We start from the raw sequence: 16,906 nt of genomic DNA, 5'->3' as shown, positions 1-16,906 counted from the left end.
AGAAAAGGGCGGACAGGCACGGCAGTCTACGGCCGCTGACGCGCGTTGATTGCGTCGGCGTGACTACGCCAATGGGCAAGCATCATGGCAGGCAGCCACGCGCAAATAACTACGGCCGGTGTTACTTCGTTCTTTTCGGGTCTGTCGGAATAACTTACAGCGCTCAGACGCCTGGATCAAAAGTGTTCATTATTCGCAAAGAAAAAAAAAACCCTCTCAAATCATTAAATTCAGACCAGCCCCGCCACTTTCGTGCAAGGGAACTGAAGCGTTCGGCATGAGGGTTCCGAAGTGAAGTCGAATTGAGCACCTAAATAGTCGAAACTCAAGGGAGAGAAAGGAGAGAGAGCAGACAGGTTGGGCAAGGTGCTTCGCCAACGCCAGGAGCTCTAGCTGCGTTCGGCTAAGAAGAGATGAAAAATGGGTTAGTTAGTGGCATGTTTAGATGTAAAGAAAGGGTGCTTTAATTCGCCTTATGGTCGTTGCTGACTTTGCTGTACACTGAAAAGTGTCGCACATGACTCCCTTTTTCCCCTCCGACCTCTTAGAAGATCAGTTATTTACGCTGAAAGCTCTTACGAACGCTCTCCTGCTGGCAAAGGAGTTCTTGCGCTCGTAATATGCGGGTTTTCCGAATCTGGACAGCAGGTGGCAAGCATAGCTCCGGCGGTAAGAGGCTGAAAAATTGGAGTATCATGTGGGCCGCGCATCATCGAATCATCGGAATCGGAAACCCGGACAAACGCGAAAGACCATCGAAGCCGAATTCCGAAAGAAGGGCAGCTAACTTTTCATACGCAAGAAATTGCCTTCAGCGGCGCATGGGCGGTCGAAGATAACGTATTTTCTCCCCACAGAGACGATGAGAGAGCACAATCGGTTGCACCACTTCTTTGTGCCTCCCGAAAAAAGTCCCTAAAGAATTTTCCTTTTCATCTGTTCCGACAGGGCACGTTTTTGGCTTGGTTCAGTTTTTGTGGGGCCTGTTTTTGTTGGTTTGTTGCTCGTTTACTTGTTTCGTTATTGGCGTGTTCGCTTTTCATTCGAACACCATGGAAACTCTTTCAGGCCTTTTGGACGCAAGGAAAGGATGACATCTGCGTAAGTTGAATTTTGTTTCTTTTTGTTCAGTTGTCTTTCTCGAAAAATGAGTACTCTCGGCTCTCCTGGGGAGTCGTTCAAACTTATTTGTGCCATTGTGCGACTTTCCTTTTTCTTTCATTTGAGGTGCGGTCGAATCCGGGGAACACTTTTTCTTTACTACATCTCTAATTTCACTTTCTCTTATTTTATTTTATTTTCGCGCCCGCGTGTCCGGAGGTATATTTGTCACGGCACATTCCCTTTCAGTGCATTCTCTTTTTCACATCTCATCAGATGTCTTTGGCTCACATCGTGTAAACAGATGTCATCCCCCCCCCCCCCCTTTTTTTATATATATTTCATTTTGCTCCTGAGCCACTGCATGAAATATGAGTTGGCAAGAATTAGAAGTGGAAGCCGTGTGCTATACTTCCACAACAACAATAAACTACCTTAACCGCTTACTATTATCAAAAGCTCCATTCTACAGTAGTATCCTTAGTATCCTTACTGTACCTCGACAAACGCGCACGAAACCCATTCGACATCGTTGGCGACCACACACCGAACGGTCTTCGCTCCCAGTCTATAGGTGCATTTCAATAATGCCCTGAGCATTATCAGAACTTAATGTATTTGCTTAGCTATAGTAGAAAGCTCTGTTGCAAACTGCTATTTTTTCGGACAGCTTCGAACGCCGTATACCACTGCCAAGTTGTTCTACTGACGGCTTTACGCAGCCACACGAGGCATTGAGCTACTTGTTTTTTATTTCATTTGGTACATGGCCAATTACGCACAAAACCTTCTTTTTTCTTTTTTCACTAAAGCCAATGAGAACTGCGGTAACTGAAGCTGGTGTCAGGAAATAGGGATCGAGTTTTGTAAACACTTCACACATTTGAACTTCTTTTTATTTGACGGTACCTTGCCTATCGTTTACTAAGCAATTATGACTGCCAAAGTGTGCAGAGCGCTCCCGTTTGGGCGCGCCTTGAGGATGTGGCGCTGTGCCTGCTCGAGGTCAAACGTTTTCATTGTCTGTTGGTCCCGTATACCGACTCCTTGCGTCCCCCTAACCAATATTTGAAACTCGCACTCATTTAGATCGGGCCCTCGTTTGCCTTCATTATGTATGCCTTCGAGAATGGTGCCAAGCTTTAATTGGCGTTGTTCGGCAGTTTGAAGCTGTAGAAACCAGAGCAGGATTATACAATGAGCAGGGGTGTTCCCAGAATGCGCAGAGCTTGAAAAAATCAACGTGTGGCGGAATACAGTGACCGGACATCATTAGAGGCTGACCTCGTCTGCGCAAAACTTAACATTGTAGTTGCTTAATTTTCGAGATTTGTAATTTCGAAGCCGTTGAAGCTCGGGCTCTCCTTTTTTTTTCTGCTGCTTTTCTCTTGGTCCTTTGTGTCTGTGCCTGTTTCTCTCTCTCTCTCTCTCTCTCTCTCTCTCTCTCTCTCTCTCTCTCTCTCTCTCTCTCTCTCTCTCTCTCACACACATTCTCTCTGCCTGCATTGATGTCCGTGCTACATCACAAAAAAAAAAGCAAAGAAAAAGTTATTTAAAGCTGTAAAATGGTGGCTAGAAATGGTGCTGTCAGCGTTTAATCTGAAAAAAAAAAAAAAAAAAAAAAGAAAAGTTCGCTGGATCATTACAATCTAGAGGCCTCAACCAACGTCTTTGTCCTGAACTGCGCTGCTTCCTAGTACCTCAAGTAAGAGTCAAAGAGTGGTTCATTTTTCACCGATTTATGAACCAGGGAGATAGCATTGTCAGCCAGCCGTGTTAAGCTCACGTTGACCTTCCATGCACGGGCACGCGTTGGCATGCACGCCAAGAAAAATGGACCTATATAAAATATAAAAAAAGGTCCAACGGCAGAAGCAAACTCGTCGAATGGGAGATAGTTTACTGTATTTTTTTTTCCTTGGTTCATTCGGCCGCTTCGTTCCACCTTCGTTCGCGAGGCTTTTTTTCGGGATTTTCGTACTGGCTTGGTTTAGTGTGCACGTGGGCCGTTTTCTTTCTATCGCGTCACGCACCGATTTCGCGAAGTGCTGAGTGAACCGCGCCCACAGGCGCCCCGGCCATCTCCATCGCCGTTACCCTTGATTGTCTGCGGCGTCCCGAACGTGTCAGGGCCTAGCGATCATTGCGGCTCAGTGTATCAGAAGCGACGCTGGCACGAGTCTACATCGCGCACGGCCGACTCGGGACGCTTTTCGGCGTCCCTGATCGATTCCGGGCGTATTGACACGGTCGGAGCGCCCAGACGGCTGGGGCCCGAAAACCGGGCCGCGTTCTTCATCTCGAAACGGGCTCCTTGCTGGCGCATCCTTTTCACCGGGCTCTGATTTTCTGCAAGGCTCGTCCCGGCCGCACTGTCGTCGCTCCAGGCAGGCGGCAGCCCGGGCGGACGAATGCTGCTTCTTTTTATAGCGCATCTCTTCCCGCGAGTTGCGCCATTGACGCTAGCGGGGTCTTCGTATCCCGCCGCCACCATTCGAAACGAGCCACTCAATCTTGGCCGCCGCATGTACGAAATCGCAACAGTGCCGCCTTTGGGCGGATGAGAAGGTGGTGAGGCAGACCGCTAGCCGCCGGCTGCAGTATGAAAAGAAAGAGCGCGGTGTCAGTAATTTTTTGATCGATCTTGTCTTCTTTTGGCAAAGCCCTTTTCAGCTCTTCTGACGTCCACTGGCCGACAATCGGCTCTCCGTTCCGCTCACTAGAATTCTTGTAGCGTCCGTGGCTCGACTTCTCCGGACAGCTCGAGAGATAAATAAGCAGAGAGCCTCGTAGGAGGGGGCCGCAACACTATTAAGGGAGAACAGAAGGTACCAGCAAACGCTTTGCAAAATCGTCTAACAAGCAATATACTCTGTCTAGCTTCAGTGTCATTTTCAGCGACTGAGAACCCTGGGCTTCCCTAAACGAAACCCTCACGCTAGCGTCGTCGCTGTTTCTCGAGTGTCTCGCGGGCACGAGAGGATCGCTCGGGAAGAGTTCTTCCGCCCCTCTCGAGTGTTCATGTGTGGTGCTGCGAGCAAAGTGTGTCCCGCACTGCGGCGGGGACGTCGGCGTTTTCTCACTGTCTGTCCCGTCCTTCTCCTTCCTGTCCCTTCACTCGCCGTGCCCCGAATGATCCCTCGGACCTCTGTTCCTCGGCACCTGCTCAGAGCTGTGCCAGCCGACTCGCCCGTGTGCCGACCGAGGAAGCCCTCAAAGTAAACGGCCGTTCCCTTTGTTTGCCGCCTCCTGGCACCTCCAGCGGCGCTCCCGTGGCCTGCCTGTTTGCCTTCCACTCGGCGCTCTCTCTGGCAACCAGAAAAGCGCGGCAGTTGCCCACATTCGCCACCGCAGTCCGGGCAGTGCAACCTTGATCGCAAATGCCACTTTGGCTGCGCTTTACGTTCATTTCTTGATTTTCACGGAGCTAAACTCCTCCCACATAATTGTAAACGACTCTCGGGTGCGCTATAGATGATCGCGGCGCGAAAAGTGGAAGGTATTGTGTTCCCAGAAGTAAAATCAAGTCCACGTTTCTTAGACATCTCTTTTAACAGTGAGACAATAGTGGTATAATGTAGGATATCGCCCTAAACATAAATAAATAAACGTATTGATGTTTCTCATCCGTAAACATACTGATGGGAATATTCCGAAGCGTTACAAAATCTTGCTTTGAAAGTTTGTTAAGGGCTTTCACTCAATAGTTATTACTGTCATAGGAAACCTGGGGGTGTGCTTTTTAACAATTAATGACAATAAAAAAAACTGCCAGTATGCCGAGAGGTGATCTGGGAATATATTGGTTCCTTTGATGCAGTCTTGCGACATGCGAAGAATTTGCGTTCATAAACACCACCCATCTGAAAAACACGCGCATGCCCAGAATTTCTGGTATGTCCTCGTGACCATTCAAGGTGCATGTAACGATGCAGTTCCTCCGTTCTCTTCTTTTCCATTCAGTTATAACTTCTCTTATGAATGACTGCGTCTCTAATATCGTTCATTTTTTTCTACCCACTTCCTTAAGACATGTTGAGCGTGCTCTAAAAAAGGCTCTAATCTGCGAAATACGCCTTATATATGGAATGGCCAGTAAAACCTCTGACATAATGAATCGACCCTTGTTTTTAGCGCTACCTGAGATAAATCATAACGTTGTGTTTTTCTGGCTTGATGCTTGAACCTTGTTTAATTAGTAAGTAATCCTGTACAGGTGGGTGGAATTCTGTGTTCGTTATACTTGTTTTCGGTTTAACCTTTCGTAAAATGAAACGTTCCTTTAAACTGTCTCGCAATGTAGCGCTATTACCTGCTCCCTCGTAATGATGAAAATTTCCGGAATTCTTGTTTTTGTGCTTACAGTCGTAAAAAAAAAAAAAAAAAAAAAAGCATTCACGATGAGGTACGCTGCAGCATTTTCTGGTTGTCGGAGCAATGGCGCTTGCGTACCGGCATAATGCTGCACGACGTTGAGTCCGAATCTCGCGACCAGAACTCTACTGCCCGAGGCACGAAACGCGCTGGTTCACGGGGGAGCGCCGCTGAGAGGCCGAAGGGGCACTGTGTGTAGTAGTAGATAGTGCTTCGGGCATCTCAGGCGATAGAAATGCACTGGTGACGTCGTGGTGCACCCGCGAACATTCATCCGCCTGACTGCGGACTTGAGGAGGAAAATAGCGGAGAAATCAACGCAGGAAATTTTGCATTCTTTCCGTTTTTTTTTTTTTTTTGTTATATATTATGTTTATTCTAGCCTCTTCGCAAGGTTATCGCAGTGAATGAGAGATAACTTGAAGCTGGCGACCGCCTTTGGGTGAGTGAAACTGTCTTCGTTGCACGCCGTCTCGCACCGCAGTGCTGACGCATTGACGAGGACAGTTTCGAACACAAAACCAGACGAGTGGATTAAAAACCTCCGAACAAAAGCTGCCGGCTGTCTGTATAGGTCGACACGTTAGAATATGTACAAGCCAGACGCGACGTGTATAGAAATGAATAAATCGATGTTGTGTGTGTCGTTTAGAGTTGTGCCTTACGCATCAGTTCACGCAGCAGCACGCCTTCAGGTAACTTAAAGGCACGGCCAATATACGGCATCCTTGTAATCAACGAATCACAAATTTTATTGCACCTCTCAGGCCACGTTATTGTCATTCGACACGATTGAGCACGATTCACCAAAGTAGCACGCTGTGTAGTTTAGCGCAAGTAATTGTTGCTGCTAAGGGCGTAGGCATTTAATTAGTACGTCGTACTGATTGACTCTCGATTTTCCTTTTTTTTTCCTCATTTCTTTAATAGCTCATTTTGAGTGCACAAGGAGAGTGCCCTTTTGTCCTGCCGACACCCTACCAAGTAGTACACAGCGCACCGTGTTAGTTCAGTTGTATGTGTAGCCACAGCATGCCAAGGCACCCGCCACCAACTTCTGGCGCCTTTTTCTCCCGCTAACTGCGTGCTACCGCTTTGTTTTCTGCTCTGCAGCTGTTCGGCTCACCGAGCACGCCCGTGCTGGAGAATCCAGAGTACCAAACGCGCTGGTACTTCAAGTACTTTCTTGGCAAACGTAAGTGTTCTTCTCTCCTGTCACAACGTTGCTTGCTTTACACAAACAGCCTACTGACTTCATCCGGCGTTCAAATGCCACTCCTTTTTTCGATGTTCGATTCCTCGCAGGTCAAGCTAACAATGTTTCAGTGGTCCTCACGCAAGGTACCACGTATTCTCGCATACTTTTGCAAATGCTCACCCAAACGCGATGTAATCACGTAATAAGACAAAATCAGTGTAGCATGCGCAGCTTCCCGGCCCGAGAATAGAAGCGCCTGCCTTCCCACTCTGGGGGGCTACGTGCACTGAACTTTTTCATGCCGATGGAAGCGCCTAGCATGCAAGATAGAGACACGAGTGGGCGGTTTTGGCGCTGTCTTAGTTCTTTTCCACTCCTCCTGCCAGCGCTTAGAAGCATGAGCTTGCGCGCTCTGTCCAAGCGACCCGTCGCGCGCGTCAACTGACCGGGCTCTGTCGAGGGAAGTAGAGCTAAATTCATAATAATAAGCCAAACTTAACGCCTCTAGTAGTTCATGATGTGGTCCCCCGTTTATATCGGCCCATGCGACGGATGGCAGCAGTTTTTGGGCATTCACTGCTGCAATTTGAGCGCAGTCTGGGCAATGCTGGTTGCCTATCGAAATGAGTAGCGGCCACAGAAAAAACAACTTGCCTAGCAGCTCATGCGTCGAATGTTGCAGATACCATTTTCTTCAACGTTGCTGCGAAAAAAAAAAAGAAAACAAAAAATTTGTATGCTTGCGTCGGTATTAGTTGGCTGCGAAACGTCGTCTTTCGTGCTACAAGCGGTGGCATTTGTGGGTAGAGAGTATCCGTGACCATTTTCCGCTACGCTCCTTTCTCTACGTCTAGTATATTCTGCACGGATGTCCCTAAACTCCTGGGTGTCTGGCCCGGATCAGACTACAGATTTGCAACTTTGCCCCTGGCCCTTTTCGGTAAGAGCGAGAAGTAGCTAGCACGGACAAAACACGAAAGAAGGGAACCCTCAGACAGACAGGGGCGCCTGTGAACTTGGCGAAATCACGAAGCTCCATCAGGCGCAACTAAGTTGAGCTGTCACTGCAGAACTTTCTTCAGGAAGGCCGCGTCGATGCACCCGAGCCGAGAGAGCTGCGCTAATCACTGCCCCGTTAGAACTGCCCGCTAGCAAAGCCATTCGTGGCGTTCCTGCCGATGTCCCCGCAAGAACGCAACCGGATCGGCGGCCGCTTGCTTCGCCGCCCATCGGTAGAGTCCCTAGAAGTACTGCGTGCCGACACGCTCGCCGCGTATTATCGTTCGGGTTGACGCAGCCGGTGCTGCAGCCGTGTATTGGCGTTTTTCCTCCCACGCCTATCCACCGCATCTCCCTAGGTCCCACATTTCCCAATGATGGCAAGCCACGCTCACGCTTTTGCCACGGACACTTGTCTGACGCTGCTGGGCTCAGATACGGTGGCGGCGCGCCGAAACAGGGGAAAAGCCTCGCATACCGGCGCAGATTCCTTTCTCGCTGCCTCCATCTCTCTGTCGGAGACGGTGCCCGAATAAGTATGACTTCCTTTCTGCGGCCGCAGGACTCCCTAGTTTGTTTGCTTTGCCCTTTGTTCGCGGCGCCGCGTTCACTTCTGGCTGTCGTTGCGCATCACATTCTCGGCGCAGTTTGTTCTTGGCTTCGCTCATTCAAGGCGGCGTTCGCGGCCTGTGCTGTCAGAATTCTTCGGCTCGCTGTTCCCCGTGTGCGCATTCCCTCCCCACTCTCGTCATCCGCTGTCCCCGACGCGCCTCGAAGACGTAACCGTCAAAATTGTGTGTGGGTGCTTATGATGAAGCTTTGGCAGGTTATATATATATGTATATATATAGCATGAAAACTTGGCGGTATTGTGGAGGTGCCGCTGTGATGGCAGGTCACGTTTCCCGGTTTGTGCTATTGAACCGAGCATTATTATCTTGATCACGGTGTCGGGGCCGTCTTTGTCCTTTTTGTTTTTTCCTCGCACTGCCTAAGTAACTTTCGCGACCCCCCCCCCCTCCCCCTCTCTCCGTCTACATGTTTTTTTACTTCGTTTTGAGGTACTGGAACTGAAGATTTTATCATTATATATTTTTTATTTAATACGACCTGACAGCGACTCCCACTAGTGTTGCGGAGAGCGGTGCTTTTGAGCACGCGGCAAGTAAAAGTGGCAGCGTGCTTGCCATAATGAATAGCACATAGGCGCGCACGCACGTAGCCTACAAAACGGCATGCTGTATTCAGATCACATTTGTCTTCACTTGCGACGAAAGAAATTGCAGGAAATACGTAAATTGTCTGCTATGACAAAGTGCATCCGCACATGGCAAATAAAAATTACGTTGTGATGAACCCGCAAATTTAATTTACAAGGGTTGCCTGAGCAATTATCGTGAAGTTTTTTTGTTTTTTTTTGATGTTTTTTTTTTTTTTTGCAGTTGCAGAGGAAAGGAACTTATCCACGCAATACGCCTACGGTAAAAAAAAAAAAGGGGGGGGGGGGGATATACAAGCATGTGCACATTTAAATCATGTTTCTTTGGTGTTTTGGCTTCTCTTATACAAGCGACCATGCCCCAGTTCAAGCGAGGTTGCGTAGCGCAAGCTGCAGCCTGACTAAAATTATTCTTTTTTTTTCCGATGTCAGTCGTCGTTTTCTCTGTTTTTTTTTTCTTTGTTTTTAATTTTCGGACAAAGGATAACTTCCTTGCCCGCGTGGACCGATTCGCGCGCAAATTCCGGCGCAGTCAATGTAACATAGTGATAAGGGGCAACGCGCCCCATCTTACTAACGCCGCCTTGATTGTTAGGGGAGGTTGTATTTGGATTTTCACGGGTGCCTCCTTCCTCGCGGGCCGCAGTTTGAAGGCGGCAGCGCACATTTTGCCCGCAGTGAAGCAAGGCTATGTCCAGCTGCTGAGCGTTAGGAAAAAGGCTAACGACGGAGTGCCGAGATACTAACCAACTATTCGCTGGGAGAGAGGCAGTAGACAATGGGATGAGCCTGGTAAGTTGATAAGGCGGGCTAGTCAGCCTTAATGCTCCAGTGACAGGTGATCGCTTGGACAGGTTGAGTTCAGAGAGGGCGGTAACGCTAAGCAGTCGACATCCGAAACCGTAGGGCAAATATCGTTTTTTTTTTTTTTTTTCTTGAGCAACACGTCGCCTAGCCAACTTCTCTACTCGTGGTGCGAAGAGCAAGCCCTCTATCGCCAGAGAAGGAGGGTCTTACAGAAGCTCAAGTTGAGTCGCATGCGTTGCAGGCACCACTGTGCATTGTTAAATTAAAGAAGAAATAAGTTTTCTGAAAAACAGAATTCTTCAGCAAACTACGCAGAGGGCTCGCTTCACTGCGCGGGCTACCCATGGAGGTGGCACTCGAAGCTGCATCGACGCTCCATACGAAAGACAAACGAAATGAAGACAAAATGTCAGAAGGCGAAGCCGCTACTCTCTCCCGTATCGTTTAGCCTCGGAGTACTGAAGCGACCAATCTACTGAAGTGGATCCCATCGCCACGCTTGAGCTGCACGTGCACAGTGGATTCATTGCAGTCGCCGCGGTAAGCGGTGCATTTCGCCTTCTGCGTTCGGAATTTCCCGTAATTCAGCGTATGGCAGTTCGACCAGCAGTCTCATCTCTGCACGATCCAACGCTTAAACTTAGAGGGCGTCCTAGAGTTGATCAGAACCTACGCACTCTGGCGCTCGCTGTACTTCATCTCAAATTGGGAGGGGGTTGGGCAACTTGGGCCGGCTACTCAAAGAAAAAAAACAAAAGATAGGCTGAGAGCGGCACATTCATCACGACCGAGCCCTGGCTTCTCAGCATCGAAGCGCTCTTCACTAGGCTAGAGGACTGTCGCGCAACCTAGGTGTGCCGAAGGTACGGCAGCTCCGGTCCCATGGGCGGACCTCCGGGTTCTTCCCTGCAGGTTGCTAGGCCGCGCCGCCGGCCGATATCGCCGGTCACGTACTGAGAGAGGCGGGCCAGATAGTCCCCGCCGCACTGCTCTGAGCGAAATCGGATCTCGTCGGTTCGTGCGGCCCAGACGTCACGTCTCCCGAAGGACGCTGAAGCCTGTGCGGCCTTTTTGCTTTTCCATCGTTTGGCGCGAGAGGCATGGTGTCGCCAAGGCCCCGTGCCGCGGTTTCTGGGCAGGTGTACGCACGTGGCAGTGGTGCTTTCGGCAGCCACAGTTGCTGACACTTTCCGTTGCGCGTTGAATCTTCTCTGCCTGTTATTTTTTCACCAATTTCTTCTTCTTTTGCGCCGTAGAGGAACCTTCCTTCAGAAGTGACAAGTGTAAAAGCGACTGCAGCAAAAATTTTTTTTTTTTTTATTCAGTTTACTCGGTATAGCTATGCTTCTTTTTTTGTGTGTGTGTGCACCGAAGGATCCGAAGCAAGTGAAGCAATAGCTAATATCTTCATTTCCGCAACGGGCTCCATCTGTTGCGTTCATTATTAAAAAGAGAAGGAAGCACTGGGGGGGATGTGTGCGTGATTATATTATTTGTTTTATTTTTCTAGCGTTAATGGTTTGCTAGTAATAATATGTCGTAAGGTCAGTGCCTGGGCAGTGCTTTACCTCTAAGATTTGCACGACGAGCGAGAAGGTCAGAAGGTTGGCGCACTAGAACGAAGTTGGCAGGGCCCGCCGGTGTTTAACAGCTCTCGGTGTTTCTAATTTGCGAGTTTGTGTTATAATGTCAGGTCTTGAGCTTTAAGCTTCAACATGAGCCATCGTAGCAACTCATCTGCTTTGGCAGTTAGCGTATACGGGCACAACTCTAGACATTTGAAGTCGTCTGCGTAAGAGGGTAGGTACGTTTTTCTTCTCACTTGATGTTTTTAAAGGACTAGTGGGTTAGTCCGTGATTAGAAACTCTACGTGTGCGCCCTCTGTTCCTTTAACTTAGTGGACTACAAACACATAAAATTTTCATTTCCAGTCCTGCTCTTTCTTTCTTTTTTCTCCCTTTCCTCCCCTCCCCATGCGTCTGTTCTGTTTCTCTCTCTATCTTAGCGGTATTGCTTCCGAATTGCTGATAGCTTCCAAATTGTTTTAAACAGTAACTAGACATAATGAAGACAGAGCCGCTCCTTCGGTTGTTTCTTGCTGTGTCGTTACGTGAGAAAATGCATGTAGTCGTTTTTCCAATGCCGGCGCAGACTTTGAGGGCGATCTATTTACTATACGAGCTTGCTCAAGTAAAGTAAGAATGCGCTTACCCGCATGATCAGAACTGTATTCTTACAAGCGCCGACGCCGGTGGCAGGGAATACACGAGGTCGGATTCTTACGTTCTAACTTACTTTCCCTGTAGCACGTTCTGTAGCGCTTCTAGTTTACCGCTACTTCTATTTTTACGTTTGCAAATTCATGAAAGTTCCTTTGATTGTCAAGTGCGGTCTTCGTACTGTGCTGCCGGTCCTGCGCCACCCCATCCGCCTGCGATTGTGGCTTCTCCTTGTTCAGCAGCGTTCGCAGGCGAAGCTAGTTCACAGGCGCCTGGTTGCTAGCTATGTCGTGAAGTTTTAACGCCGTTTTTTTTTTCTCTTTTTTTTCATAACACAAAAAAGAAAAAAAAAATAACCACCTTAGTTCAATCTTGAATGGTTCTCTTGTGGCTTAGAATGTGCGACTGAAAATTAATGGAAAGCAAAAAAAAAAAAAAAAGCTCGCAGGCGCTAGAACACTTTAACTGGAAATTTTGACGCGGAAAGCACATAAGCGTTCAGTCTGCGCTTTGTTTTCAACGTTTAGTTTTTATAATAATGCATATTGAGTGGCTATCTTCTTGAAGAAGCTTTGCTTTCTTCCCTCCGCAATTGAAATAAAAAAAAAGACACCACTTTTGTACGTGCTTATAAAGCTTTATTGTGCTCAAGAACGAATCTATAGCAATAGCGCCTAGCCTTAACTTTTATTTTCGAACGAGAATTTATCCTTGGCAAAAAAAAAAAGCCAAAACAAAACAAAACTCACAGGCTACTTGCAAGTGTGTGACTCAAATGTTTTAGGTTTAGCTGGGATTTGAGTGCAAACGATTGATATAGTAATCTTGCCTAAATAACAGCGCTTCCCTCTCATGACTCAGTGCATGTACTTCAATACACTTCGCCTTGTGCACATGACCCTTCCGCTCAATCTGGCCGGCTTTCTTATATTGGTGCAGCGGGCTGCAAGAGCGTCTGCGTGCGGTGCCAAGGTCACTGTTTACGGACGGAGCCCATGCCGACGGCGCTGGAACTTGAGAACGCGTTAAGAAGCGCTTAGGCATTGAAATCATCGTTCTGTTTTAAGAGACGACTTACTTATGCTGGCTCAACAGTCAGGGCACTCAACCGCTAAGACCAAGGAGGCGGGATTGAATTCCGGCAACGGCTGCCGCTCTTCAATCGAGGTGAAAAGCAAGGCGTCCGTGTACTGCGCGATGCCAGTGCACGTTAAAGAACCCCAGGTGGTCGAAATTTCCTGAGTTCTCCATTATGGCGTCTCTAATAGGCTGAGTCGCTGTAGGACGTTCAATTCCGCAAACCAAACCAAACCTACGCTAAAGAGCCCACTATGACACAGAGCAGCTAAGGTCAGGCCGGGCATGAACCAAAAACGGTGCGGGCAGCTCAAGCAGGAGACTTATTCGCGAACGATCAGTGATGACCAAGAAACGCGGTTGACGCTTCATCTCCATCGTGTTCCTTGCTACTCGCTGCGGACGGCGTCGCCGGCACCGACATCGATGGCACGAAGCTGAGTTACGAGCTAAAAAGAGCTAAAGATCTAAATCAGCAGAGGCCTAAGCCGGCTCGCATTTTGGCTATGTATTCACATCAGTATGGCTAACACACTTAACTCCACAATTCCTTTCACTTTTAGAAGGGTCATCACCAAATCATCAATAAATATTTCCATCAAGTGACCCTTCATGTTTTGTTTACCTCATGCCTGGTCTGAAAGCCCTTGTAAAAAGCATAAATACTTACTTATCTGGACTATAGCTGACTGGCAGACTTGTGCGATGCAATAATATGCCTGCCAACTTTTTCGTGTTATCGGCGAAACCATTTCAGAGGAGTTGGATGAGCATAATTTTAGTTCTTTATTTTTATTTTTATTTTCTACCACGGAAGACAATGCTGCTGTTTTTTTTTCTTTTTTCAAGTGCGATGATAAGGATCTGTCATCACATGTCGGGGGTGGAAACAATGCTATAGTCTTCAACCTTCATTGCGACGAAGACCTTCGTTTTTTATGCCTTAGTTTGCATTTCCTCTATAATTCCATGCTTTTTCAAGGTTCTTCATCTCTGCACGAGCGCTTAGCTGTAACGCGTTCATTTCTTGCTTTTCAAGTTTACGGAGAATTTGTTCATTACTAAGCACTCCTTACAACCCGGCCTTTCTCTTGTTCTCCTATTCTACGGCAGTGCACCAGAACTACGTGGGTGCCGACGCCGAGAAGACGTCGTTCTTCCTCTCCGTCGTGTTGTCAGACTCCAACACGCAAGGGCTGCAGCAGTACCGGGCCATCCTCTGGAGGAAGACGGTCAGTACGCGCCATCTGGCGACTCGGCTCCGAGTAACAGCGCTCGCAGAACTTTTCGGCGGGAGAATCCAGATTTGTTCTTAATATTGCTTGGTATTGAATAGTTGGTTAAATATTGATTGGACATATATTCATATGCTGTAGAGTTCGATTTTTTTTTTTCACAGAGGCTAGAGATAGACAAGAAACACTGTTATGTGCTTCTTTAATGCTTATTTCGTGGACGTTACAAAAGTTACATAGAACCATACAACATCCATACTATTTTCACAGTATTTTACACTGCTTTCTCGACATAATATTTAGGGTAAACTATATTCCCGCGCCATTTCACATTATTCCATTCTATTTTTTTTTCTTGTTTTTAGAGAGCCTGAGAAATTGTTTTGTCGTTTTTGCTTAGCATTTGAATTTGCATTTCCAGCCCCCCCCCCCCCCCCCCCCCCACCCCTTCTCTTCCTCTCCCTCCCCCCGACTTTTCTTTTTTTTTTAATCACGTGCTGTGCCAAGTGCCCGTCTTTAACACGGCTCGTACAAGGCGCTACGTACTCATTTTCACTTGTGCGTTTTCTTTCAGATCGGTAACCTGGTAATTGGTTGCTTTGCGGCATGAACAGATACTTTATGCAGCCTTTAGACAGGCTGTTCTAGTGAACTACTTCAGAAATCCCTAAAGTTCTAAAAGTATTTCCAGGAACAAACTCCCAGCATCGGGGGAGGGGGCGCCCATTACTGCACACCTTCTTTAATTATAGGGCTAATTAACGAAAACTACGATTAACTTTTTATTTAACGCATGCCAGTTGTTAGTGCCAATGAGATTTTGAAGCTGCGGGAGACAAGACGATGCCATATCAGTTTATGAAATGACGGAAAAGTTAAAACTGATTTTCTAAAGTTCTACAACGGCAGGAATTCCGGCGAATTTTTGCGCACGAAGCCGAAGCCGAGCGCAGTAGACAAACAGGAAGCTTGCTGACGCGTTACAGGGACTGCGGCGCTGAATTCAACATGAAAACGGTAATATGGAGTCTCGTGTAAAATGTTTCTCTTCGCCGCTTGCTGCTTCAATGGAAAACATAGTCACTACCAATTGCGTGGTCGTTTATTTTGAGAGTGGTGCAACAAATTAAAACGCATGACACGTAACAGTAGAGCAGGCAGTTTTAATTTGGCACTGCACCCACTGCAACATGCCATCAGTGTATGACCCGTCAGCAGCGAGCTTTCTGCGCGTCCAGTGCACTTAGTTTCGATTTCGTGTGGGAAAAGCCCCAGATTTCCTCGCGCTGCGGGGCTTAGAAACAAATGAGCTGTTCTTTGCTTCTAAAATTGGTGTGTCACATACAGTTTTGTTCATGGCTTCGAATTGCACGTTTCCACAAAACTACCAAACTGCTTGAGTTGCATATTTAAAAGATATTTCCAGTAAACTGCGTCCGCAGAGACTGCCATTTGTTCCTGCAAATATATATATTTTTTTCATATTTTAAAATGCTTATCGTTAGAAATGTTTTAAAACGTCTGCTGAAACACCCTGCATACGAGCGCAGCTGATGCTTTCATAGTTTCTCGCTTCGCAGAACTTCATATGTGGTTTTGGAAAACCACTGTAGGGCAGCTTTTCTTGACTTTTTTGTTTTTGATTTTGTACAGGGGGCTCAAAGAATATGCCTGTCCCACACACCCAACAAGCCGCTTACAGTGAAGTCGATATTAAGGTATGTGTGCACCTTTCATCTAATTCTAGCAACATTTTCTCCTCACAAGACGTGATTTCAGCGCCATGTCATTTCATTTGATACGAGAGAGAGCGTGTTATCCAAGGCTATCTTTTCCTCTATTTCTCTGTACTCTGCAAGTTTTTTCCCCAGTTCTGTATGTAGGATGAATAAGTCTCGATTACTTAAATGTCAAATGTCAACCATAAAAATGTCAACCATACACCACAGCCGCGCCCCGTCTAAATCATTTGGCAACAGTGCAGGATCGTGATAATATGTGCGTGAAAATAGCAGAGGCGTATAATATGTGTCATCTCTCTTTTTCCTTTTTACTTTATAGTTCCCGATTCAGATCCCTCTGTCTCCCTTGCAAGGCGTCAAAATATCGTCGCTTGCGTTCATTGCGGATTTCTCAGTCTTCCAATCGGATCAATTGACCGTATCGCTTCATATGCCGCCTTCTCTTTACCTCATGGCGTCACTCCTTTCGTTCAGGCTGCGTGTTAGGCTCAGAACCATACCTGGCATGTGATTTCAATCCTTAGCATTGAAAAAGTCTTCCAAGAAAATCACCCATGGCGGTGATTTTCACGATTGGCTAAGCTTTACAGGCGTCATGCCTGTTAAAAAAAAAAGAAAAATAAAACATAGCCGAGGCTACAGAGGCAGACGGGTCGAGTTAAGAATCTAGCATCATCATCACCAGCCCGACTACAGCTACTGTAAGGCAAATGCCTCTCTCTCACCCCTCCAAATTACCCTGGTCCCGGCTGTGTCCACATGATCCCCGCAAATTACATAATCTCCTCAACCCACCTGACTTTCCTGCCACCCCCCGCTACGCTGGTGTTCCCTTGAAATCTATTCTGCTACCCTTAGCGACCACCGGTTACCTGATTGCCTTCACATTGCATGACATGTCCATGCCATTTCTTCTTCTGGATTTCGGTTCGAA

General features: G+C 47.4%; 1 protein-coding gene across 4 annotated transcripts in view; it reads left to right on the top strand.

The window, feature by feature from the left end:
- The window catches only part of LOC146204717 (GTPase-activating Rap/Ran-GAP domain-like protein 3), a 444,973-nt gene that overhangs the window by 366,977 nt on the left and 61,090 nt on the right, over nucleotides 1-16,906 (top strand). For all 4 annotated transcript variants that reach the window (XM_084589436.1, XM_084589435.1, XM_084589438.1 and 1 more), the window contains exons 4-7: nucleotides 1,069-1,101; nucleotides 6,589-6,670; nucleotides 14,109-14,227; nucleotides 15,884-15,948. In XM_084589436.1, the coding sequence (XP_084445562.1) occupies nucleotides 1,069-1,101; nucleotides 6,589-6,670; nucleotides 14,109-14,227; nucleotides 15,884-15,948 (299 nt within the window). The remainder of the gene's footprint in view (nucleotides 1-1,068; nucleotides 1,102-6,588; nucleotides 6,671-14,108; nucleotides 14,228-15,883; nucleotides 15,949-16,906) is intronic.

The sequence above is a fragment of the Amblyomma maculatum genome, chromosome 1 (assembly GCF_055883805.1).
Source record: "Amblyomma maculatum isolate TAMU_Amacu chromosome 1, ASM5588380v1, whole genome shotgun sequence".
NCBI classification, from domain to species: domain Eukaryota; kingdom Metazoa; phylum Arthropoda; class Arachnida; order Ixodida; family Ixodidae; genus Amblyomma; species Amblyomma maculatum.
The sequence above is the reverse complement of the archived record's forward strand: the minus strand, read 5'-3'. Positions and strand labels throughout refer to the sequence as shown.